Source organism: Numenius arquata, chromosome 4 (genome assembly GCF_964106895.1).
Source record: "Numenius arquata chromosome 4, bNumArq3.hap1.1, whole genome shotgun sequence".
In the NCBI taxonomy this organism is placed as follows: Eukaryota; Metazoa; Chordata; class Aves; order Charadriiformes; family Scolopacidae; genus Numenius; species Numenius arquata.
This window is the reverse complement of record NC_133579.1, coordinates 59002042-59026951: the sequence shown is the minus strand read 5'-3', so window position 1 is coordinate 59026951 and position 24910 is coordinate 59002042. Positions and strand designations below refer to the sequence as shown.

The 24910-nt window shown below is 37.5% G+C and overlaps 1 protein-coding gene across 1 annotated transcript in view; it reads right to left on the bottom strand.

The window, feature by feature from the left end:
• Positions 1–572: 572 nt before the first annotated feature.
• Positions 573–24910, bottom strand: part of EXOC2 (exocyst complex component 2) — a 127673-nt gene continuing 103335 nt past the window's right edge. The window contains exons 24-28 of the mRNA XM_074146291.1: positions 12254–12309; positions 8997–9119; positions 6585–6646; positions 4607–4666; positions 573–2362 (exon numbers count right to left, since the gene is read on the bottom strand). Coding sequence (XP_074002392.1) covers positions 2269–2362; positions 4607–4666; positions 6585–6646; positions 8997–9119; positions 12254–12309 — 395 coding nt within the window. The 3' untranslated portion in view covers positions 573–2268. The remainder of the gene's footprint in view (positions 2363–4606; positions 4667–6584; positions 6647–8996; positions 9120–12253; positions 12310–24910) is intronic.

Sequence of the window (24910 nt, the reverse complement as noted above, 5' to 3'; positions counted from 1 at the left end):
TTCAAAAACCACACTGACCACTTCTTGTTTTTTGTAATCTTCTTTTCAGAGGAACTGCAGCCTGTTGTATGTTGACCATGAAGTCTCTTCAGTCCCAACTCTACTTCCACGCAAAGAGATTCCAATACATCTTGTTGCTGCTCACTGACTTCCTTAATTCCACCAGGTGGATTTACTGAAAACCAGTGCTCTGACTTGACTGTGCGCATTTATTTCATATCAGGTTGAATTCAAATAATATTTTGATCCCTTACACATTATTCTCTTGTTTTTGTCTCAATGACGTTCTGAAGTGTTACTTCAGAGAGGCAACCAAACACAAACATCTGACTTCAGGTTTTAAAGACAAGCAACAAGCTGCTGTAACAGAAGATGAGTAAGAGAACGATGTTACAATAAGGAAATGGCTGAATATATAGTAAATCGGTACAGATGATAAAATAGGTTTTCAATATTTAGGACCAGCTCTGATACAAATGTAGAAAATGTAGACTGGCAAAATTCATAAAGAAATCACATTTCTTGGAAAGTGAGGAATTCAAGAGAAGCTTATGACTGTATTTATTAATATTTTATTATTATGAAATGAAGTCCTTTACAGATTGAGCTACCTGGATGACTATTTCAGTTAATACTAGCAGCTGAGACTATGACCAGCTTGGAATGGACAACATTTAACAAAACAACATTGTTCCAGGTGTTTAACAATTCTCCCCAAAAGTCAATAATGACATATATTTCAAACTTCCAATCAACATGGTATTACTACTTACACGAAGTTTTTTGGGTTTTTTTGGGGTTTTTTTTTTAATGAGTAAATACATGTGCATCAAACTTTCCTCAGTATTTCATGTTACAGGAACTGTACACTGTATTTTTAAAGCATGTAACTGAACTGCCAAAAGAGAAGAGTTGACATCAAAAAATTGAAAATTCAGTGCACTGTTTCTGAAAAGTCCCACTAAAAATGACTGTAAATACAGAAAGAATACATTATTACTGCATGATTTAGTTGCGAGTCATGACTTCAGTTATAAAATTAAACTCAACCCTCACCCCCCCGCAAAAAAGATCACTTTATTTCTATTAGTTGCTCTCTGTTATAGCTTCCTGCATCTTATATCAAGTCCCAAAATGAAAGCCAGTGTCAAATCTTCCCTGTTGGGAAGATGGTTGCTGACTTTTGTGTAACTACATCTTAATGGCCACAAAACTGTTATTTCCTTCTTAATCTCTATTCCCCTCCACACAAATTCAATAACTAGTGGTGAAAAGAGGACTGGCTAACAAGAGGGAAGAGGAAGACAGTGGTCGTAAGCCTGTAAGAGCAAGAAAAGACAAGAGGAGTAAGAAGGAAGCAGCAAAAGCAGTGACATACTGTGCTCCTCCTTACTTCTGGCTATAGAGAGGTGATTAACTATTCTACTCTTTAACACCAAAGGATATTTTACTTGAGCATTTTTAAAAAAAATTTACACTACTCTTATAAAGTCAGAGTGCTTTTCTGTTAATTGCCAATGAAAGAAGAGCTTATTTCAAATGTGAAGGTTATCACCAATATTCCAACAGAAGGGAGAAATGAGAGGCAGGCTTTAATTAAAAAAGAAGCAAGAAAAAAAAAAGCCTCCCGAGAAAACAGACTTACGACCACTAAAATTGCAGATGATAATAGAAAAAGAGTGATAATTTTTAAATGCAAGAGAAGCAGTGTCCTTCTCCATGTTATATCTGAACACTCACTAGTCAGCTGTATGGAGTAATATTTATTACATACTTCTCAACAGTTTATAGAATTTGAGTCTTCCAGTCACTTACATCAGTATCACTCTACGTCTAGAAAGTAACACTGATCAACACGAGTAATACCCAAATTTAAGGTGACATTTGCTAAAAATATGTTTTGATGTATTTTTAACAAATGAAACTGAGATTTTAGCACACCAATGAATATTTATTTCTTCATGAACATACAGCCAAGAAGAGTGTATGTAAACAAAATTGGCTTAATCCCCTCCACAGAATGGAAGACAGTAGACAGAAAACCATTTTATCAAGGTATTTATGACCAGAAGTCTCACTCAGTGGGATACCCCACACCATTACTCAAAGAGTTGTATTTCACAATTTCTTTTTAAATTATGTATTAATTCTTTTAAAAGTTAAATTCCTTTTGTATTCTTCAGTCTTCAAAGGAACTGAAGAAGTACGGAAACAATGGGTGACGTTTAAGAAGATTTGTCTTTTGAGTTGCCTGCATTGTGTCATTGTCTATGTTTTCATCATTGCTGAAGAAGCAGCTTGGAAACAGGTCAGCTGCAAGTGCATGCTGCTTTTGAATTTGTTTAGTAACTCTTCCAGTAACCTGTAAAAGGAAAATAGTTACAACTTTAGCGGATTCTGAAAAGGGAACAATTACCAAAACTTTTGGCTATTCTGCCTGTGAATTCAAGTACATCATCTGCTTAAATAAGGGCTTAAAATTGGATGTGCTCAAATATCTGAATATTATGGATATTTAAAAGTATACCAATGTGTCAGGATGATCTGTGGCCAGAGGAGGATTTAGCCACAGAGATTTTATCAAGGTGATAAAACAGGCCTTCATATGGCTTTCCTTCCAGATAAAGATCATCTTCTTGAGAGAAACATATTTGCAAAACACAATGGCAAAAGAACTGGTGGAGAATACCATAAGTTAAATCTGTAAGGAAAATCCAGAAATTGCCAGACCATGTCCCATAAACCCAGTATCCCTTATCAAGGCTATGGCTTTTTGTGTACAGCTGAATTGCGAATTTCAGTTCTCAAACTTGTCTTTGGAAGGTATTTTGTTGATTTCTCTGAAGTTTCATGGCTGAAAGAACAGAGGTGGTATGACTGTTCTAGGAGAAACATTAATTCACTAGCAACCACGTGATTTTTTCCTTCATAGATAATGCAATATGTATGAGTTTGTTTTGGAGCATAAAACGGTTCGCTTACATCTACATAGCTGCCAAGAAGGTACTTGGTGCAGTGGATAATATTTATTCTAATCCACAAGCTACAGGTGTAGGACCAAGGGTGTTGATGGCTCTGTTGTAGAAGATAATTATTGTAACAGTGGAGATGCATTATTAAGTTTTACAGTCTTATCTGTGTGTTTTATTTTCCCCGTGCTCTAGGGAAGGATGTGTTCTCTGAACTTTTTACTCTGTTTCAAAAACAAGCTAGATAGGGCAGACACGTAACACCTCAACTTTTTGGCAAGCTGTGATTACTGAACAGCCATTAACAGAAGAAATTATACTGTATGTTAAAAAAACCCAAACCAACCCAAGAACAAAAACTTGAACCACAAAATCAGTATCTGCTTCCTCAGCAGGTCCTCTGGAAGATGAGTATAGCTACATTCATCATTTAGTATCATAGTAATGACTGTGAATGAACAGAAGTGAACAGCTCTAAATTAGTGCACAAATGTGTGCTATTTTACATAAATACATGTAGCTTACAATGAGATGCCTGTAATCATGACAATTATGGTGTAACGACCTGGGAAACAGAACAAGTTTTGTACTGTCTAGGGCTCAGAACTCTGAGGCAGATGTAAAAATGATGCAGCTCTTGATTCTCATCTGGCCCATGAAGCTCAAATGCTTATGACGAAGTAAAAAAAAAAAAGTAATCTACAGGTGTTTTGGAAAGTCTGAGTTGAAAGAACTCTCCTTACTCAAAACTGATTCCCATCTTTAATAAAACATAAGAACTAAGTAAGGCAAGGAGGTATCTTGAGACTTGTTGTGGCTAGTGAGGAGAGGGTTTGAATAAATAGACAGAGGACATCTGGAAGAAGGCACAGTCCACAGACTATGGGCTGCACAAACAATCTCTTCACGTGTCCACAAAATATTCTAAATTGTGACTGTTGAAGCCGGACTGATTTGATGCAGTTCAATTCCTGAAAGTACCATAATACCAAAACACCAATACTTATACTAATATACTCATGACAGATCCACCCTAATTTCACCAAACTACTCTTTATTAAGCTATGCTTGTAAAACAGACTACCAAATACTAGGTTGGATGCAGCAAAACAGCTTGGTCATCAAACGTGGGGAAGGAGGAACCCAAAACTCCTCCTCCTCCTCCTCCTCCTGATGTTAAGAAAGAGCCACAGACCCTCCTTATTTGTTTTTAAAAAGAAACAGGCCAGTTTTGAGGGTTCCCCATATATCAGCTGGCAAAAGCTTGGACTTCTGTTCTTTGGCCATTTTCTTATTGCTGCTAAATTCAGTAAGACAAGACAATGGACTAACCCAAAACTTTAAGATTAACAAAGACGACTAAAATAAAAGACAAAATAAATACAAAGCTATACTGAACTGATCAAACTAGGATGGGCAAGAGAGATATGCCACAAAGCAATTGCCTTTTCTTTGTAATTCAATAAGCCAAGGACACTTAGCTTACTCCTAACTCTGTCCAAAGAGGCTTCTGCTCTGCAATTCAGAAGGGTCAAATACAGTGAACATTAACCCTCTAACAACAAAGTTCTGATACAAGAGTAAAAAGCAATGGCTCCAGAGACCAGAAAGGAGACAAGAAGGTGCATTATACTCACTTTTTGTCAGTTCCACTTGAGAGTTGGGGCAAGGCTTCCAAAGCTTGCTTAAAGCTTGAGCTGCAAGGAAAACAAAAATACTCATATTCCACTGGTGCAAGTCTCAGCATTCACAGTTTCTCTATATAAATTCCATGGAGATATGTTATATTTCATCCATTCCTGTTTCAATATATTAATTTGACACCTGACATTCATGTGCAAATTGAACATAAAGCAGTCACGGGTTCAAGCAGGTCTCTTGACACTCCTAATGTGATGTATACCAGGTATCAACGGGAAATGTTAAATCAGCAGCTGACTTTACAAGCCTGTGCTTGACATCCTGGACTCTTCAAGAATTAGATAGTTGCCAGCCTGCCTTCTGCCTCAAACTAGGTGACCATCAGAGTATGACACACAGATAAAACCATTTATTTTGGCTTTTTGTGCGCAACAGGCAGATCGCTGCATTCTCCCCTACAGAGGGGGCCTACAGAGAGAATGACAGCAGGTTTGCATTGAGGTAATAGATTCATAGAATAATCCAGGTTGGAAGGGACCTCTGAAGGTCTTCAGGTCTAACCCCCTTCTCAAAGTAGGGCCAACTTTGAGGTTAGAGGAGGTTTCTTGGGGCATTATCCAGTGAAGTTCCAAGTAACTCCAAAGATGGGGTTTCCACCCTGTTCTGGACAACAGATGTGGAATAGAAGTTCAGGGAACGATGCAGGACCTGTGCAGATATGTACAATCCTGTCATCAAAAGACTAATATGGTGACTTGTGGCAACTAGTGACAAGTCCAGGAATAAAAAGGCAGCTGTGAAGCTCCAGCTTCCAGGGTTCACTGTGCTTTGCCTTTGTTCTGATTAGAGATAATGCCACTTCCATGTTACCCAGTTTGAGCCAGTGCCAAGTTTTTTTCATTTGGAGGTCTTCATCACTATTGGACACTCAGAATAGAGAAGCAAGTCTTTTGAAACAGAATGCAGTGACATGATAGGACACTATCTGTGACACTATGAAGACACATTAAGCCCTCAAGCCCTGCAGTCTCTCCCACAAAATGTTGATCAGGTAAGATGACCAAATTGCCATCTGTGGGAACATGTAATGCCAATCCTAACAGAACTGCAGGTAATTAAAGTAATGAATGAACCTGCCCATATCTAATCCCCAACATAATCAACTAGAAATTTCAATCAATCAATTTTACTCAAAACTGCTGACAGCTATCATAGTTTGTTTCTACATGCTTTGACCACATCAGCCACTGATTCTGCTAATGCTTTTCTTTCTCCCTTTATATTAATGTGTGAGTTTGTTCCATATTATTTATTTTTGGTTGTGCAACTCACTGAGAAATGATAAACTGCTGATAGCCTTTTGAAGGGTTTAATTCTAAGAGACAGCGTGAAGCTGAATTTGCTTTCCCTGATTAGGTGTGTGGAAAAGAAGTAGGGTATTGTACAAGCTTGTGGAGAGCCTGAATTTTCCTTAACACTATAAGGGGATCCTCCCAGTGTCTGGTTCTGTAGCCTCTCTGATGTGCCCAGTAGGTACTTTGCTATGTGCTTTATGAGATTGCTGTGAAAAACTGATTCCTATCTTTAATAAAGCACAAGAGCTAAGTAAAGCAAGGAGGTATCTTGAGACTTGTGGCTAGCAACTCAGTGACATGTGCTTTTGTCTTGTTTTAGCAGCATTTTCCTCAGCAACTCAGCTGCTGTTAAGAAGTCCTACTTTTTTTTTTTTTTTTGAGTGGCAAATACTAGTTTGTGTCTAAAAGTTCACGTAAAAACCAAAAAAAGTAATTATTTTCTTTTAACTGATAAAGCTTTGCTAGTAATCCTAGTAATCTGTTTTTTGTATAGTTACCCAGTATATCGCATATTCTATGTGAAGCAAAATTTCTTAATCCTTAGTTTACATTATTTACTTCTGCAAATTTACCAAGGACTCCATTACATTGAAAAAACAAACATTACAGCACGTCTTACTTGCTTTCAGGTGTTAGGTATATGGCCACGGTATCTCTCAATGCACAGATTTCAAGTCTTGCCTAAAGACAGAAATACAAATATTGAAACAATGACACAATGTCTTTTCATCAAGTGAATACCAGTATCCCAAAGCTTTGTCTTTTTCAGAGGCAAATATTATCGCACGCTGCAGCTGAAAGCAGCCTTGGCTTTTAACAGTTTGTTTCCTGTATTTTTCGTTGCCAAGCTGCTATGTCAGGAGACTGCTAAAAGGAACATTTTCATACTTTTGATTCAAGTTAAACGGTTTGTACAGTCACTATGTAGCAGTTTAAAAACATTGGTTTGTTTCTCAGTAACAGTAACAAATCTTCAATTCTGTTCCATCTTTTCTGTACTGTGATAGAAAAACAGAAGGATGCAACCTTAATTTGTCTGTCATTTTTTTTTTTATATTTTATTTTTAATTTTTTAAAATTAAATACTGTGAGCTTTACTTCTCACAGCACAGCTTGGCCAGGGAGCAAGGAAACACAAGAGTACAAAAATCTGTCAATACACATTTTATTCTTGGTTTTCCTGTTGAATTTATTTTTTTCCATCAGATGAGGAAGCTGAGTGGTTGTGCTCTGCTTCTTCTCTGTCACCTGGTGGGCACACAAGCTTGGGGATTTCATTCGTGCAGTGTACTGTGTCTCTAGGTATTAATTTTCACCGAGACAAACTATGGTTGAGAATGAACTCAGAGATTAAACAAATATCACAAATCGTCCTTTAGTTTCTGAAAAGCAATTATCACCATCCCAGGTTTTATATGAAATAGAAACATTCTGCATATGATCAATGCTTTAAGTCATTTTATTTAAAATGTAAAGTGAACTTCATCCAAATTGATATTGTTCATCATAAAGTTTGATCTAGTCAGCCACTAGAGAAACTTAGCTACATTTAGACCCAACTAGTATAACATTAATTTTCCAAACCAAAACTTTTTATAACGCAACACAGGCATCAAATTGAAGTTCTAATGAAAGGCTTTGGCTTTTCGGTCTTCCCCTCAATTCTTCCCTAGGTAGGAAGCCAGATGAGATTTAAGCTTTTTTAGTTGCAGAACTTTCTGGCACAAAATACAACCTAGCCATCCACAAATTTTATACACATAATAAATGATTTTCTCACAACAGAATGTTTCACCTCTTCTTGTATGGTGCTCCAAGATGAACGGCCTTGAACTTTTTGAAGCCCTACACATAAGATTCTGGAGTCTTTCCTACATTTTAGCAGGTAGCGGTACCATGGGGAAATTGTGACATTCTCAAGTACCACAGCCTAAATAAACATGGTGGAAGGGCAAACCCTCCAAAACTGGGTGAAGGGATGTGGGAATACAGATTCAGGCTTCTCTTCAGGAATGAGTATTTTTTGATCAGTCTGGCCAGGCTCGGATCACTCTTACACACTGCTGCTGCCTGCCAGACAGGATTTTCTATGCTCAGAGGAACAGAAAATGACCATGAGTGACAAATTTACAGTAGGGAGAGAAAATACTTTCAATTATGGGTTCAGGCAGGAAGTTTATACAGTGGGTTGTCTAGTCAAACAAAACTGATATAGGGTAGCTTTGCTGCTATTCATTGATTTGATTTTAAATAGGCAGTCAATCTTTTTTGGCTGCAATCTTCCTACATTAATTCTCTGTCCAATGCAACTACTACCAGTAACTGGAAAATAAGGCTTGCAATTGGATAATTATTTTCCCATCATAATGCAAGAATGCTGTCACGTACAATGAAAACTGGAAGTTTGTTCTTCTTGCCTGTTACAGCCATAGCAATCATTGACTCAAAGGGATTTTTTTTTAAAACGATTTTTTCTTAGAGTCCTTTAAAACTTATCAAATAGCCAGTACAACTACCAATCCAGCCACAAATGAAGAAGGCAGTGTAAAAGTATCTGTTCTACCTATGCTGCAATGAAATGCTAATGTAGAAATAGTAAAACAGACAAGTGACTAGTTTTGCAAAGACTTGCAATATCCTACTGCATGATATTTTCAAGATTTAGAAAAATCTCAAAATATCACAAAATTGTTTTTTCTTTTAAAGTATTTTTTTTTTATGACAGGCCAAAGACACTATTTAACGATATTTCAAACAGATACCATTATGATGCTTTTTACCTCATAGGACATAGGTAAGCTTTCATGCACTCGGACACAAAGACAACACTAAAATATAATCAAACCCAAGAACCAGTATCCCAAAGGGTATTAATCCAGAAATCTGAAATAGGTTGTATAGTAATTCTTTTTACTTCCTTGCTTTCACTGCTACAATAAATCCAACAAATAATCCGACACAGATAATACCTCTTTCTGTGTTATTCTGTTTTCTAGTTTCAGATGTTTGACAGTACACAGTATTCAGGTACCTGCAAAGCTCCATTCTTGCTGAAGGATGAAACACACTGCATCAGTCGACTCAGCTCTTCAGAGACTGCCTCTATAACCCTTGACATTACCCGAGGAACTAAGTCTTTGGAAATGGTAAACACCTACGAAAGAATAACGAACACAATAGCTATATTAACAGAAATATTTTCTACAGTAACATTTCAGTAAAAAGCACTAAACACTTTGATTGAAAGGACCACTTCTATCAATGGACAAAAAAATTTCAAAAGCAACTGGAGTATGAAGGATTTCTTTTGATGCTTGCCCTGTACTTTGACCAATCACCTCTGTTAATAGCAATGTTAGCTATGCGATAATGACAACTTTCTTGCAATGCCTAAAAGCAGCGAGACTTCAAAACACATGCTCGCTGCTTATGGATGCAAGTAGTCATGTCATGAACACAGACTGCCGTTTTGTAGATAGCACCTTTAATTCAGGGTTATTTGACTGACTGACCCAAACACACTTTTTACTCATGTATTTTGCTGTTTCTTCTAGAATCCTTTATATTTGATCACTGTCAAACGCCTAGTGTCTTTATGCTCTGTGGCAGAAACAAGCCTTGGAAAGGGTTTAAGAGTATGGCAGTGTAATGGATTTTCATTTAGATTCTCCCATCACTGCCATTTATTAGTTTGCTAGCAAAAACATTACACCTTACTGGTTTTACCATGCATCAAGACAATCTTTTTAACTACTTATTTGTATAACTTTTTAAAGTGGTACTTGGATCCTCCATTTGAGGTTCAGAATAGCAACTGCAACACAACAGCAATACAAAATTGAACATTAGATCTATACCTGAAGGAAAGCATGAAGAAACCAATCTTCCTTAAACGGAGCTTTAAGGAAGCGAGAAATTGTTGGCGAATTAAAAAAGAAAAAAAAAATAGTAGTATGATTTTTCTACACAGAATTGTAGAAAAACGCAGGCCGAGAGGTTGGAATATAGGAGGAAGTGAGACTATAGGTTAGACCAAACTTCTGTCAAGACTTAAAGGTGATAATAAAGCTGCACTAAAACTGCATAGGTTTGGGGGAGAAGATGACACCAGGAACTGAAGACCATGTGACTGGAGTGGTGCAAGAAGGAAAATGAACTGCATAGACTTTTTAAACAATTACTCCCCTGATTTCTGCTTTAAAATTATCTAAAAAATTAAGTAGTGGAATGATTTTTTTGCTAGGATATCTTTGCTTTATGTGACGTTTAGATCTCACGTCTGACAAGGAAATGTAATAACTGATAGAAGATACTCATGTATGTGTGTAAAAGTAAATTGGGGGTGGGGGGGAAGGGGAGGAATAAATACATGATTCCTACACAGTTTTTAGTGATTTAAGGAATGAATTATGTATCAGGGATCCAATAAAGCTGACTGTTCCAGAAGGCAGGTCTGCACCATATGCTAAGTATATTGACCACACGTATTTCAGCTAACAGCTGTTACCACTGCTAATTCAAACACGCAACCTGTTATAACCTACAAAAGCAAAGTAAGTTACATGCTTAGTTACATGGTAAGAAAAGAACCAACAAACCACCAACAGAAAAAAACAGTAACGATTTGGGAAAGGGTCATCTTATTCAGCAGCAAATATTGCTGAGCAATTCATCACAAACATACCAGGAACATACCCAAAAATCTTCTACTGAGAAGAGAATATTTGTGCCCACAACGAGCACTCTTGAAGTTACTATACAGAATCCAGGAAAAAAATTTCTCAGCAACGGTGAATCATCACAAATTTGCAATAAGAAGCCCTTATTTTGATTTCAGTTAAATTTTAATTCAAAGGTAGAGAAACAATTTTCTTTCCGCTTCAGTCCATGCTCGCTGTTCAGCTGATGGGTAATTTTTGCTGTTTCAAACTACAGAAACTTGCAGCCTTGCTAACTAAACTTAAATCTGACCCAGCTTACAGAATTTCCACCAGAAAACAGTGAAAATGGGGGTTTCATCTTGACACACATTTTCATATTTCTGTAATATTTCACGTCTAGAAATTTATGAGGCAACACTATTTGGGCCAAAATCAGTATCGGTCTCAATGAAGTCAGCAAGAAAGTGCACCTTTCTGCTGCAGCAATTTAACGACTATGCATGTTTACAGGATTAGTGCACAAGTGCTTTGACTTTTTTAAAGCAAAACCTCTCATTTTCATTTTTATTAATTTCCACTACACTGAAAAACAACATTAAAAATGAATGTCATGATAGTATATATTTTTGGTGTTGCTTATCCCCCCATTTGGAAGCATTTTCTAAAATTAGCAATGCTTCTGTGAAAATGGCTATAAGTAAATACTGAAAATGAATCAAAAATATTGCAAGTGATATTTAAAGTTTCTGAAAAATATTTTCATTTATATGAATCCTTGTAATTTAAGGAGGAATAAAATAAACAAACCCTCAAATGAATCTCATAAGATTTTAAGTAGATGGAAAAAGCAGAGCAGCTATACTTGTGGTATTTTGAAAGGTAATAGCGATATTACTATCAATGCTTGTACCAAGAGCAATAGTAATCTGGTAACGCTCTTGATGATTAGAAGTAAGAAGTATGTAGAACAGAGGCTGTAATTTAAAGGACTATAGAAAATTCCTGCATATTATCACAAAAGGCCAAATAACTGCAGCCCTGTGAGCATATTATTTTAATAATAATATTTTAATTTTAATATGCACTCCCTATCATAAGCTATTACTAAGCTAAGTATTTCAGAACACAGTTTGTGCTGTACAGAGACTATAAAACTTTCTGATTTTAGGTTTTCACTTTTTCTCCTATCTACACGAATGACATATATTGCCTTTTCACTCCGAGTGGCATATATCGAACATTTCTTCTAAAGCAAAGCACAAGCTCATTTTCATATGTTGTGGAAAATAAAGTTAATCAGAGAAACTGAGCATCATATCTACCTATATTTCTCTCCCTATATATATTTAATCTGCATGAAAAGGGAAGAATTGAGCTTTAGAGTTTGGCTTTCCTCTTCATCAGACAGTGGAAACAAGTGTAATGGAGTGTTACTGAGGATAAACAGGAACTGTTCATCTCCTCCTGCCCTTAAAAAAGTTAGCAGTTGCATACCTGATTGGCTAAACCTAACCCAAAGCACCTACATCTATAATGAAGGGGTGATGAAAGCCAGAATTTACCACGTAAAGTACACTGAAATTATTCATATAAATGTAAGCATGAAACAATCTGAAGTTTTGCTCACCTCTGCATGCACAGCAATGATATTTACTAACGCTTCTTTCAAATAGTTTCTGACACCTGAAACAAAACAAACAGCATAATTACTTTCATTCTGTTGTCTCAACAAAGCCATAATATTCTACTGTTCAATACTGTACTTTTTCTTTTCATTCTTTCACTAGCACTTTTGCAATCAGAAGCAGAAAGAGAAAGTTCCATAGCCACACCACCAGCCTATTTCCTTTTTCAAATCAAATGGAGAAAGGCACATTTCCTTACAGCAAAAGGTTAAAAAAGCCAGCAGGTTCCTGTTTCAGTATTCTTTTTCTCTGGCAACCCAATTTAATAAAAAATTAGCATTATTAAAAAATAAGTTCTGGATGTCTTTCTAGAATACACATACCATGGCACAGAACATGCACTGCAGCTCAGTAAGTATTAAAGAAACAGAGAAGACAAGGGGTTTTGTTTGTACAACAGTCTTCAAGAAGATCGTACTACTTTATCAGCTTCTCTGACTGTAAACTATTCGTACAGATAGAAACAGTAAGGACTCTTCTTTCTCTGAAAGCAGTTCAGAACATATTACTCATGGCAGTTTATAGGAGATGTCATGCCTTAGTAGAAATTTCCTCTTGGGGAGGGTGGAGAATTCAAATAAGCATTTTATTTACCAAGCATATGAAATGCTCATCAATTTATACTATAAAGGAAATTCTAAATAGAAGGACACCCAGAAGGGTGTCCTAGCATAAATCAGAGAAACTGCAATGACCGCGTCATTCCCTTCGGTATATTCAATCAACAGTAAGAGATCAGAATCACGGACAAAGACTGGTGAGACCACACAGCTCAGAGATCACAGGGTGATTAGGGCTGCTGTTATAAAAATTACAAAGTGAACCTTTAATCAGTTCATCTCACTTGCTCCACCTTTCCTCAGATAACACCAATGCATCAAATCAATCCCGCTACGAAAAACAGCTTTAAAAGGAGTTACCCAAGTTACCCATCAAAATGAGTTACTCTATGGGAGAATAGGAGTAGTGCCTCACAACTGTCATTTCAGTTGTGCTCATTTTTTTAACCACTGGTCCCACAACTCACCTCAAGATCTAAAAAAGAGACACTTGTTCTTTCTAACTCTGACAATTACAGACAAACATTTTAGAAGAGTAGCACAAAAGGACAAGACGACACCCCCTTGCATGAGGTACGAACACTTTCATCGCCTGTGTCAACACTGTGCAACACAATGCAGCCTGGAGTTTAGACTCGAGGGTGCATCCTGGAGGGCATCACGGGTCTCCTGTTGGAAGTGAGGGTCCTTGGGGGAAAGTGGAGGGAAGATACTGAACAGCGACTCTTGTTCCAATGTGCAACCAGGATGTAGCTGAACTCTGCACCCAGGCCTGTGTATCAAGACAGTCTGTTTCAAAAGTTCATAGCAAAGAGGCAAGCGTCAAAGACTTTACTGCTCTCACTAAAAGCAGTTTGGTTTCTGAACATACAAAACAATCAAGATCTTTTTAGAAGGAATGTTCTATTTTCACTCTGCAAGAGATGCAAATAACTGAACAAGGTAAAGAAAAATACAAGCCTTTCCCCACACATTCCAAAACATCTCTAATGCTTTTTCTCACTATCTTTATTCTTTTCCTTGAAAAATCTCAGTCACTCTTTCCATTTAAACTAAACCAACAACATCATAGTACATTAGGTTGCAAGTTCATAATTTCTTGTTACGTTAGTGATTTTTTTTGCAACAAGAAAGGAAGAGAGGGAGGAATAAAACAATACCAGAAATTTTATGAAACTGTTTTTTTTTCCTCCTCCCCTGTAACCTACAAAACAAAGTAAGAATGCTGCACACCAGTACTTGAACCACACCAAAAGATCACAGGTATATGTGGAAATGCAACACCCCCTTCCTTTTTCCTCTTCTACTGTTTTCCTTCTTCTGCTTCACTCTGCCCCAGTTTAAATCTTCTGCAGGCTTCATATCACAGAGGACAAATTTTTATCACGTCCCACAAGCAAATACTACTTGACCAAGCAACGAACAGTGGTATGCAAATCTCATCAAGAGGTACAGGGTGAATTTGAGAGTTGGTTTGCAGTTAACCTCAGGGTGCAAAGTGTTGCTTTTGGTCTGCAAACCTATGCGGTATTCAGCTTTTGGCTGCCTACCGGCCTCATCCTGTGACAGTAGGATCCTTCGTGTGGAAATGGAGTGCTTTTACTTTTGCACAAATGCCACGCAAGGTTAAGAATTTGACAGTCTCCCTTCTCTATGGATACCTAAGCACTGCCAGAGCACGTTCATTAGTCAAAATTTCAGTCATGAACTAAGCAGCATTTCTTTGACCTAAATGATTGCTCTCTAATGAAGCATCCCAAACCCTGGTACAACTGGGGAGCCATCATGAAAGTACAGAGAAGGGGCTGCTATGTCAAACAGAGAAGAGAGGTGTGTGTCCTGCAGAGAGGAGGCCAGCTGGCTGAGCTGGGAAGAAGTGTTGTCAAGGAGGGGAGTGAAAAGCTGGAATGTATTGAGACCGAAGTGGGTGGGTTGTGTAAGAGGGTGATGTGGTTCCAAGGAAGAATCGTCATTTCCCACCCATCCCACCTAAGCTCCTGAGGTAGCGTGCCTCTTCTCATGCATTCGCGCAACTTGGCTCAGGAGAGGAGCTGCTAATTCTGTCTGCTGCCACTCACGGCACCCAAATTAAACAACTCTTGACTGTGCTAGTGAAAGTTGCCTATCAACCATGTCTGTGGAAACCTTCCATAATGTATTTCTTAAAGAGTCAGTCACTGAGTTACCATAACTAGGTACCATAAATTTCTACAAGCACAAAATACTAATGTCAGCAACTTTAACAGCTGGTATTAAATACCATTGTCTGGTGGTGCACAGCTAAGATATAAAATGGTCATTTATGTCTTCTAACTGAAGAATTCAGCATGAATTGACAAATGGAACCGAGATGGAACCTATAGTAAAAATGAAGTGACAATAGCTTAGTATTGCATACTGGTAGCCCATCCCAGCTGTACAATAACATTGATAACTTTAACCTCAGTGAAAGGACATAAGCAGACATATTTTACCTTGCATCCTTGTACCATGTACAAGGACAAATGGGTGAACTAAGATCTTAAAGGAGATTATTTCTTGCAATCCCAGTAGCATTAATTAGGTGCTCCTGACCTTTCGCAGCAGTTCCAGTCCTGCTATGACTGCAGAATCAGGGGGCCCAGCACAAGCTCAAGTATTTCCTCAGTTTCTTAGACAGGTTTTGCAATTTAAGAGCAGATAATTCAGCACAAACTGTGTAAAGCTATACAGCTTAGAGACAGTCTGTGTATATGAAACTGTAGTTACCTTAATTGCAGCATCTAATACTCTAAAAGACCTTGTCTTGGTAAGCTAAAGAAACCAAAGATGGAAAGAAGATGCAATTGCACTCAAAAAATGCCAGTAACTGGAACCAGACAGGGAGAGAAGGGAGAACTACCTAAGCTGAAGAACAATACTGGCACGAGAAAGAAAGGTATAAATGAATTGACCATCAGTAAACTTAGGCTGGAAATCAAAGGTAACCATGCAAGAGGTTTGCTCTGACTATGCTATTAAATATGCAGTGTTGTGACAACCACTGCTGTCAGGGAGTCAATCTCCTACCATAAATGGAGCATAAGTAAAAAGAGTATTTCCCCTCAGCCCTTCTTTTTGTCTTATTTGTGAAGGATTTTCATTTTTGCCTGTGAAGACAAAGCCAAATATATCTGAATGTCAGGACCTACAGGCATAGTTAATAACAGTACTATATTTTGAAAAATTTCAATTAAAAAATATCCAATTTCTGATTTATATCACTGCACTGTTTGTGGCAGGCTTTGTTGAAGCAAAGTATTACTTTTCTGGAGTATGATTCACTGGAAATACAAGCAGTGGCATCCAACTGTGAATTTGTTGTGAAATTCATTTCAAAATGAAAAAATTCTGTCTAGAATAGAATTTTTGTGCAGCTTTCTCTACGACTGTTCAGCAGCCCACGCAATTACAGTTTTTGGGACACCATGCTGCCAGTCCTATTATACAGCACTGAAAGCTAATGCACCATATAACTGTAGGTTGCAACTATTAGGCTAATCAAGTGAAACATAACATTCTTAAGTCGAAAATACCTCTTATTTAGCATATTGAAGCACAAATACAATGCCTTTCCATAGCTTCTGACAGAAATGTGTTAAAGAAAGTCTCAACAAGCCCTTGTGATTTCTCTCAGGAAAATGTTATTATTCTGTTACAGCATAAATGCATTCCACTCCCACTCCATTCTTAATACCAAAGACTCCGACTTGCTGGAATTCTATCTGCAACTAACAAAGCCAAAGAAAAATGGATGTGAAGACTTAAGACATAAAAAATGAAGGACAGTTTCAACCATCAACTATCACAATGGCTAACAGAAACATTAAAATAGCACCTTCCAATTTTGGGTCCTCCACTGTACTTTTTACTGTTGAAACATTTAACAAGATCATCCATTAAATTTAATCTCTAGTTTACATCAGCTATTAATTTTTTATTTTATTTTTTTTTTTTTACAAATTAAATCTGTCAAGAAGTCTATATTTACAAGCAATTTTAACAATACTGTAAAGTTGCAGCAAGGATGAGTGTGTGAACTATGGGAAAAGCAGAAGGGAAAAAGACCTGTGGTTCTGAGGAGTAACAGAAACTAAACTTCTAGCTTGCCAATGCAGGAGTCATTCCGCAGATCTTCAGATGGTGTAGTGCTACCATGTGTCCCACATGTAGTTCTCAGAGCTATCTTTCCGCCAAGTACTTAGATGACAACATTCTACTATGAAACCTCCAAAGTGACTGAATAAGCATGCAAGAGCTGGAACTGCAATACCATATGCGTAATTTTAAGACACAAAGAAGCTACAAAAACTTGCATGCACAAATAGAGGAAAAGTTGCACACACAGTAAAACTGAACTCATCAGGATGCTTTTTCCATGCCAGAAGCCAACACAAGTCTTCAAATGTTCCCAGTCCTTCTAGAGTAACTTGATAGAGAGGATATGAGTGTTAAGCATTTTTACGTCTTTTGCAGACTCAAGAGTTCAAAGAACGAACTGAAGTTCAGGTAGGACAACTGAAACACACAGGAAATTTTAACCCAGGCAGTTTGGGTTCAACATACTTTAACTCTTGTGAGACTGGAACCTCACTTGAGATGGGCAACTGGGAAGCTAACCTTGCTGTTGCCTCTCGCTGAACAAGCCTTTCGGCTTGCCTATTGTGCGAAGAGGAGAGGAGGATAAAAGCACATAACTGTTTAGAAAAAGCAGGTAGTGGCAGCAGGCACCTCTGCTCATTGGTAATAAACCATACCAGACATAAGGACAAGAGGCTATGAAGGGTCAAAAGAAATAAAGTTCCGAGGCAAATTCATAGACAAATAAAAGTCAGGCAGGAATATTAAAAGCCGTTGTTCTTCTGTGGAGTCAGAACAGCCATCTGCAGGAAGTTCTACAGTTTGACAGCTGTCACAATTCTGGCTTTTTTTTTTGAAAAGCAAAGAAAGAGAAGGATTCACCAAAGAGGAATGAGTGATTTTTTGTACGTTGACCAAGCTACCAGTCCTGTTTCAAGACTGAGTTGACTGGCTTATTAGAAACCTAAACTCTGAGGGACTGAAGCAGAAATGAGTCTTGGGTGGGCACAGAGCCACCAATTTAGGAAACAACAGAGAGCATTCTGGCCTCTGTAGGAGGTCAGTACTTGCATGGGCAAGCAACTGCTGCTGGTGGTAGCAATGTTTCTTAGCGCCTCTGAAAAGAGAGCACTAAATTAGTTGGCCTTGAGGCTTGAACATGACTTGGTAGAGCTAGGAAAACTGATGCCTGGGAGTCTGAAACTTCAAATTTTTTAAGCCCATCCAATTGTATGCAATATTTTTACAATTTATTGTTCTGTTTGGCGAGTTATGCTTCTAACGGTCAATCAACTTGAAAACTTTTTTTGCCTGATTGCTTTTTAATAAAAACTTTCCTTAAAAATAACAACAAACAGAATTTGGTGATCCAAAGAGATTAATATTTTCCATACCTAGCTGCACAGCACTTATACTTGACTGTTCCTGGACGTTTCAATTGCTTATGCTGATAGAGAATTTAGGAATGACCCCCCCATAAAGGAGGACAAATGGAAAAAAATTATGATTTAATCTGTTTTAAAAAGCAGGTGCCTGCCTTAGATTATTCAATATATACTCTTTACATTTACATTACACCTGATTGCCTGATTTAACTGAATCAATATTGGAAATGTTCACCTCCAAGTTTCAGATACATAGCGCCAAACTTTAAAGCAAGTGACACACAAAGTGTTTTAAACTCTATGTCAGTTAAGCTCCTGCAGCTCTTCTCTAAGGTTTTTATCTGCTATATGAAACTGCTGGAAAAAAAAAAACTGCACACATCTACTGCAAGTCGTTAATCAGTGCTGTGTAGTGCACATTAAAAAAGAAACTAATGAATGGTATCCACAAAGCCATGTAACTTCTTTAAACAGTCTGATTTTAACTGTTAAATTTCCTCTAGGTTCTGGCTGCATCGCAGCTGAAGCAATAGCAATATGTAACAACAGCTTTAACTACAATTATTCTAGCATGATTTCCAACGTGGTCAGGACACTTTTTTTTCCCTCCATGACACTCAAGTTACAAAAGCAGTACTATGGGCTAACAGGAGACCCGGTGAGACGGCAGCATATTATTTGTATTTCTGCAGCTCTTGGGAAAGCAGACTGTGCTATGCAGTACCCCAAGCAAGCACCGTCCTGCCCTGTGCAGCCTACTCAGGGATTTCAAGGTTAGATGGATGCCTCCTGACAAGCCAAGTTGCCCAACTGCTGGACACATACCACAGAATTTCACTTTCCAACCTAACCTAACCCATAACTTCCGACTAAAATCAAGTAATCTCTTTTTGAAAACTAAAAATACAAACAGGTAAGACAGAATGGGTGGGAGGGGGAAGAGGCACTGAAAAGTGAAACATTGTCTGAGGTTGCAGCAGGTCAGCAGAATAGTCAGTGCTGTTGGTGTGCAGAAGTTGCTAGAAGAATTTGAAAAAAAAAATATTTCTGCAGACATACCTTGGTACACAAATTTTAATTTAAGAGATCTACAGAATAGTTCTAGGCTTCCCATACTTATGGATGACTGCCTGACACCTCTCAGAGCATGATGAAGCTCTATCAACTACCTTATCCCAAGAAATGAACAAGAGGCAGCACAGAGTAAAAGTGAAAATTAAAATGCACACCAAAATATTTTTATTTTTGGTATGCAGCATTCCAAATAAATGTGACTTGCATGTAAAATATTTCACAGACTCAGGCTACAGAACTATGAAGTATGTATAGCAAAAAATGTTTTACATTATGTTGGTATCGTGAACGTATTTGGAATAAATTTATTTATTGACTCTTTCAGAGCACTCAACTTGGATTTGAAAAAAAAAATTATACAAGCAATTTGGATTTAGAATTAAGTGCCCAGGATGACATGAAAGAAGAAGTAGCATGTGCTACCCATGAGGACCAAGAGATGCCTGAGGCTACGCAACATGCATTTAAATTAAGGTGTTGTCCCTCAAAACTGTTTAGAAATCTAACATTTATAATCAGGGAAAATTTAATGTGACTGACAGTCTGTTTAATTAAAATGTAGGAATTAAGAGAAATAATTAAAATTCCATTATGAATGAAAACCTTGTATGTTTCTAGAACAATAAACTGTATTTGCCTCATTAGAAAATGCACTAAATTATTTAATGTTTATAGAAAATAATTTTAGAAGCTAGCTACTATTTGCAGTTAATACAATGAATGCAATACCTCATTTAGAAAAGTAGTGTTTTAATTTCCAGGAAGCTTATACCTTTCAAGATAGTCTCCTAACTGTGGAATAGACAGAAACCTGACTTGCTTGCAGACATGAGCCTTTAATGAACTACAGCACTGGTACATGAGTATGTCATGCTATTTTACTGAAGCGCCCCCACCCACACAGTGATATCATCTAACCTGACACCCTGCAGATGTTTTTAAAAAAGGTAAAAAAAAAAAAAGAAAAGAAAAGAAAAGAAAAAGGTAGAGATGTGACCTGGAATTTCCCCATGGACATAACAAAGCAGTTCACCTCTACTCTTTGCAACAGCACAAAGGTTTCTCCCTTCAAAGACAGTTGATAGGAAACCAGCTTCAAATACCGGTACTACCAGTAGCCCGTTTTCTATATTAAGGTAGCTAGACAAGCCTGCTTGTTTCTTTCTAATTACTAAAAATGTATTTGCTATTTTGCTTTGCTGTTTGCCCTGGATAAAAACATTTTTAGAAAATTGTTCGTAGGATGCTAAGACCCAAACACTTATATCCGTCAGCAGCTCTAAAAATAGAAGAGCTTCACCAGGTCATAACGTTTACCACCACTTAAGCTGCTGTATTTATTTATTACATTCTCTCCTCATTTTGACTCACAAATAATTTTCAAATTGATTTTTAAACAAGCTAATAATTAATAGCTGTCAAAACCCAAGTAACAAGCAGTGCAAAGAATGGCTTTCATTGAGCTATTGCTTCTGCTTTGCCCAAAGAAAGAAATATGGACACCACCTCCTAGAGAACTAAATGGACATCATCATGTTCAGTAAATTCCTTACTTCACAGTAAGATCTATGCAGTCTGATTAATAGCACTATTTTTACTACCTTCAAACATGATTATACATATTTTTTAAAAAAATGCATGCATAGTATATTAACAAATAAGCACAGCCCCATGTAAAAGAAAGGGTAAAGTTGGAGGAAAGTAATTAATTAAATCTAATCTAGAACTGAAGATACAATTACAACATTCAAAGACTTTTCTTTTATGGATTCATATGATACACCTGAACCAACTGAAATGTCATACAATTGCTCCAATGTTATTAAAGCAGAAAAAACCACAGACAGTGACTCTAGAATCTCATTTGAATTTAACCAAGAATGTAAAATTTTTCTCTAGGCCACTTCCTGCTGTTGCTGGAAACATTCCCTCCTTTAAGCGGAGATGGATTTCAAGGTACTGTACTTAGTGTTGTTTTGAGAGTGCATTCAGAAGAAAATGTGAACGTGTAGGCAAACTGGAAACTCTCTGGAGAGATTACCCACTTATTTAACCACATTTCCTGTTTTTTAACCCGTTTGTCCTAAGTCAGTCCTTAGACTACTGACAAAAATAGATACAAGTGTGCTATAAATAGCTCATTAGCAGATCTTTCTTGGTAAAACTGAAAATGTTTTGATAAATCTATTGTTCTTACTAGTGCCATACTAATTAAACTGTGAATCAGATTAATGTTTCCTTGAAATTCTTCTCTGCATAGCTCATGGTAATTATAAATATACAGTGTCTTAGGAATCAGAGAAAAAATTGTATGAACTAATAGTGACCTAAAAAATAGCTATCAATAATTAAAATTTAACAAAGAAATTACTGGTAATCTATCTGGGAAAGTGCTTTATAAAGCACAGCTCTGAAGCAAGGGAGGACAGAGCCTGATTGGTGAGTCAGAACCTAGCTAAATACTTTGAGATCTGAAGGTCAGAGTGCTACATCTTTGAATTAGTTGCCTTGCTCTTATTTTAAGCCATGATACTATGTTGATGTAAAACAGCGCATGTCACTTGAAGGACTTGACATAAGTAGCCACAAAACTACTTTGCACAAACGTTAAACATGAAGGCTTTCAAGATTTATGTTACTTGTCGGTTTTGAACTATTTCATTCAAGCAATAGAAATTATGTCATCATGTTCAAAGAACCTGAAAGTTTCTATGTTTCAGCTGTCTTGGAGTACCAAGAGCTCTAAGGACTGCCACTACCCTGTGATTGATACATTTGTAGACTTAAGCTCAAGCACAGACAGGAGGAGAACATCACGAGAATAACACTGGTTCTGTGCCCTTGTGCGTAGCCCAAACTAAGATGTCTTTAAAAAATAAGCTGCTGAGGTGGTTCTGAATTTTCTTCTCCATCAAATCTTCCAGAAAGATCTGAGGGACAGCTGAAGAAGTCTGCAATCTGAATAATGCTGCTTTCTGATCCTTACCACACACATTAAAATCCACTACTTCTTGGGACAGAATAGAATCTGCATTATCATTAAGAAGATAAAAACCAGAAGCTGTAAAGGCCAAAGACTGCAACAGGAAATGCCCAATAGCGCTTCACTTAGGAAGAAGAGAAGTTTGCTAGCATCTAATACTTAAAAGATGCACAGGTAGCTGAAGGCCAATTCAAATTGGCCTTTGTCATGTCAACATGTATGCATTTTATCAGAAGAATTTTACTAAGAGATGATTTACTTTCATTTTTTCCATCAAACACAGTAACATAAAGTGTAAAGGACCTTTTAGCAACCCAGGCCCTGAAGGTCATGAGTAAAGGATGCTCCATGTCCACGAGAACTGAACCACAAAGACTCACAAATTACTTGAACTACTGCAGAAAAAGCTGAAATTTCAACTCGTTAATCTGGTAACAAGAAATGTAAATGGCAAAAAAAAACCAAACCAAAACAAAAAACCCCCTCTAAACCAAAACAAAATCCCTATGCGCTAATGTAAAAAACAAAACAAAACAAAAAACTACTTAGGAGTTTACAGCCATCAATGCATCAAGGACCCTTAGCTGAACCCAGAACTTGAGTGAGAAACTTGTCTTTTTGTTGTTGTCATTTAAGCATTAACAGCATTGTCTGGCACAGATACAGCCATGATACCATGCTTGACATGCAGAGTTGCCCCATCAACGTGTGGTTGTAATCCACGACCACAAGCCTGAGACAGAATAGGAACACAAACACTTCACAGCAAATAATGTGCTGCCCTACAGATTTATCAGCACTTAAAAAAAAATATCTTACCATTTCTACTTCAGTATTAGCAGTGCTGGGGCTGTTGAGTCTTTTTTGGTTGAATTTATGTGCCTATATATGTTTGACTTAAGGGGAAACCCAACAGTATCATATAATCACAACCATCAGTTATTTAAAGTAGCAATTGCACCATGAGAAAAGAAATTTCACCCAACTGCAACATAACACATACTATCCAAAATAAAACTCTGTTCTCCCTGCGTGGGAAAAATAGGTTCTGCAGAATGAAATTTATGTGCGAGATTCTTAGATATAAAATCATAGGATAGTTTGGGTCGGAAGGGACCTTTAAAGGTCATCTAGTCCACCCCCCCTGCAATGAGCAGGGACATCTTCAACTAGACCAGGTTGCTCAGAGCTGTGTCCAACCTGACCTTGAATGTTTCCAGGGACGAGGAATCTACCACCTCTCTGGGCAACCTGTTCCAGTGTTTCACTACCCTCATTGTAAAAAATTTCTTCATTATATCTAGTGTAAATCTTCCATCTTTTAGTTTAAAGCCATTACCCCTTGTCCTATTGCAACAGGTCCTGCTAAAAACTTTGGCCCCATTTCTCCTGTAGGCCCCCTTTAAGTACTGAAAAACAGCAGTAAGTTCTCCCTGGGGTCTTCTCTTCTCCAGGCTGAACAACCCCAACTCTCTCAGCCTGTCCTCAAAGGGATGTGCTCCACCCCTCTGATCCTTTTGTGGCCCTCCTCTGGACCCACTCCAACAGGTCCATGTCTTTCCTGTGCTGAGGGCTCCAGAGCTGGATGCAGTACTCCAATTTAATAAACCTTCCTTCTTGAAAATGAATACATCTAAGCATGCCTCACTACTACCTGAATTTTTCTACCAGCAATCCATTAGCTGTAGGATGGCTTCCTAAGCAAATACTGCTTCATTCTCCCCAAGGAAAAATTCTTAAATTTTTAACAAATTCCCTCCCTCTGCTCCCCATCATTTTCAGCATATGATAGTCATAGCATTATGTATGGAAGTTCTATTATCACTAGATTTCCACTAAGAACAATTTAAAGGCTGAAGGATTTTCTTTTGATAAAGCAGAGAGTGTTAATAACTAACATGTAAGGTGCTGAAAAATCAACAGGGCACATATCCCTGGTATGATTAGGTTCCCACTGATTTTAGGAGTTTGTAAAGCAGGACTGAGATCCCTCTTTGTAGATCAAGGATATTTGGCAGAGTGGGAACTTAATGGCTATTTTCTAGGCACAGAGCAGTTTCCAATGTCTGTGAGCAAGAGAAACACTGAGGCAAGACACAATATTGCATATAAGAGGGGACAGACTGCTTAGTATATATGTATTTGATATGTATTAGACATATTTTCAAAAAAGCCTCATCAACATTCCTCTCATGAAATAAAGTTAGAGTGCGCTGACCAAGAAACTGCTCTACTGCTTGAAAGCTCTCTCTGTTGTTTTTTTGGTGGGGTTTTTTTGCTTTGTTTTTTCCAGTTTCCAAAAAATAGAGAAACTGTGGAACAGAGCAGCTGGTGGGTGGTGGACATTAAGTATCATCATCTTGTAAAAACTAGTCCCTACATTATTCTGAAGCCTTGTACTCATATAATTTCCAGTACTGTACCCTGTTTGTCATTTACCTGAAGCATTTTCCAAATTCTTCACAACTGAGTCACTCAGGAAAAAAGAAACCAATGGTA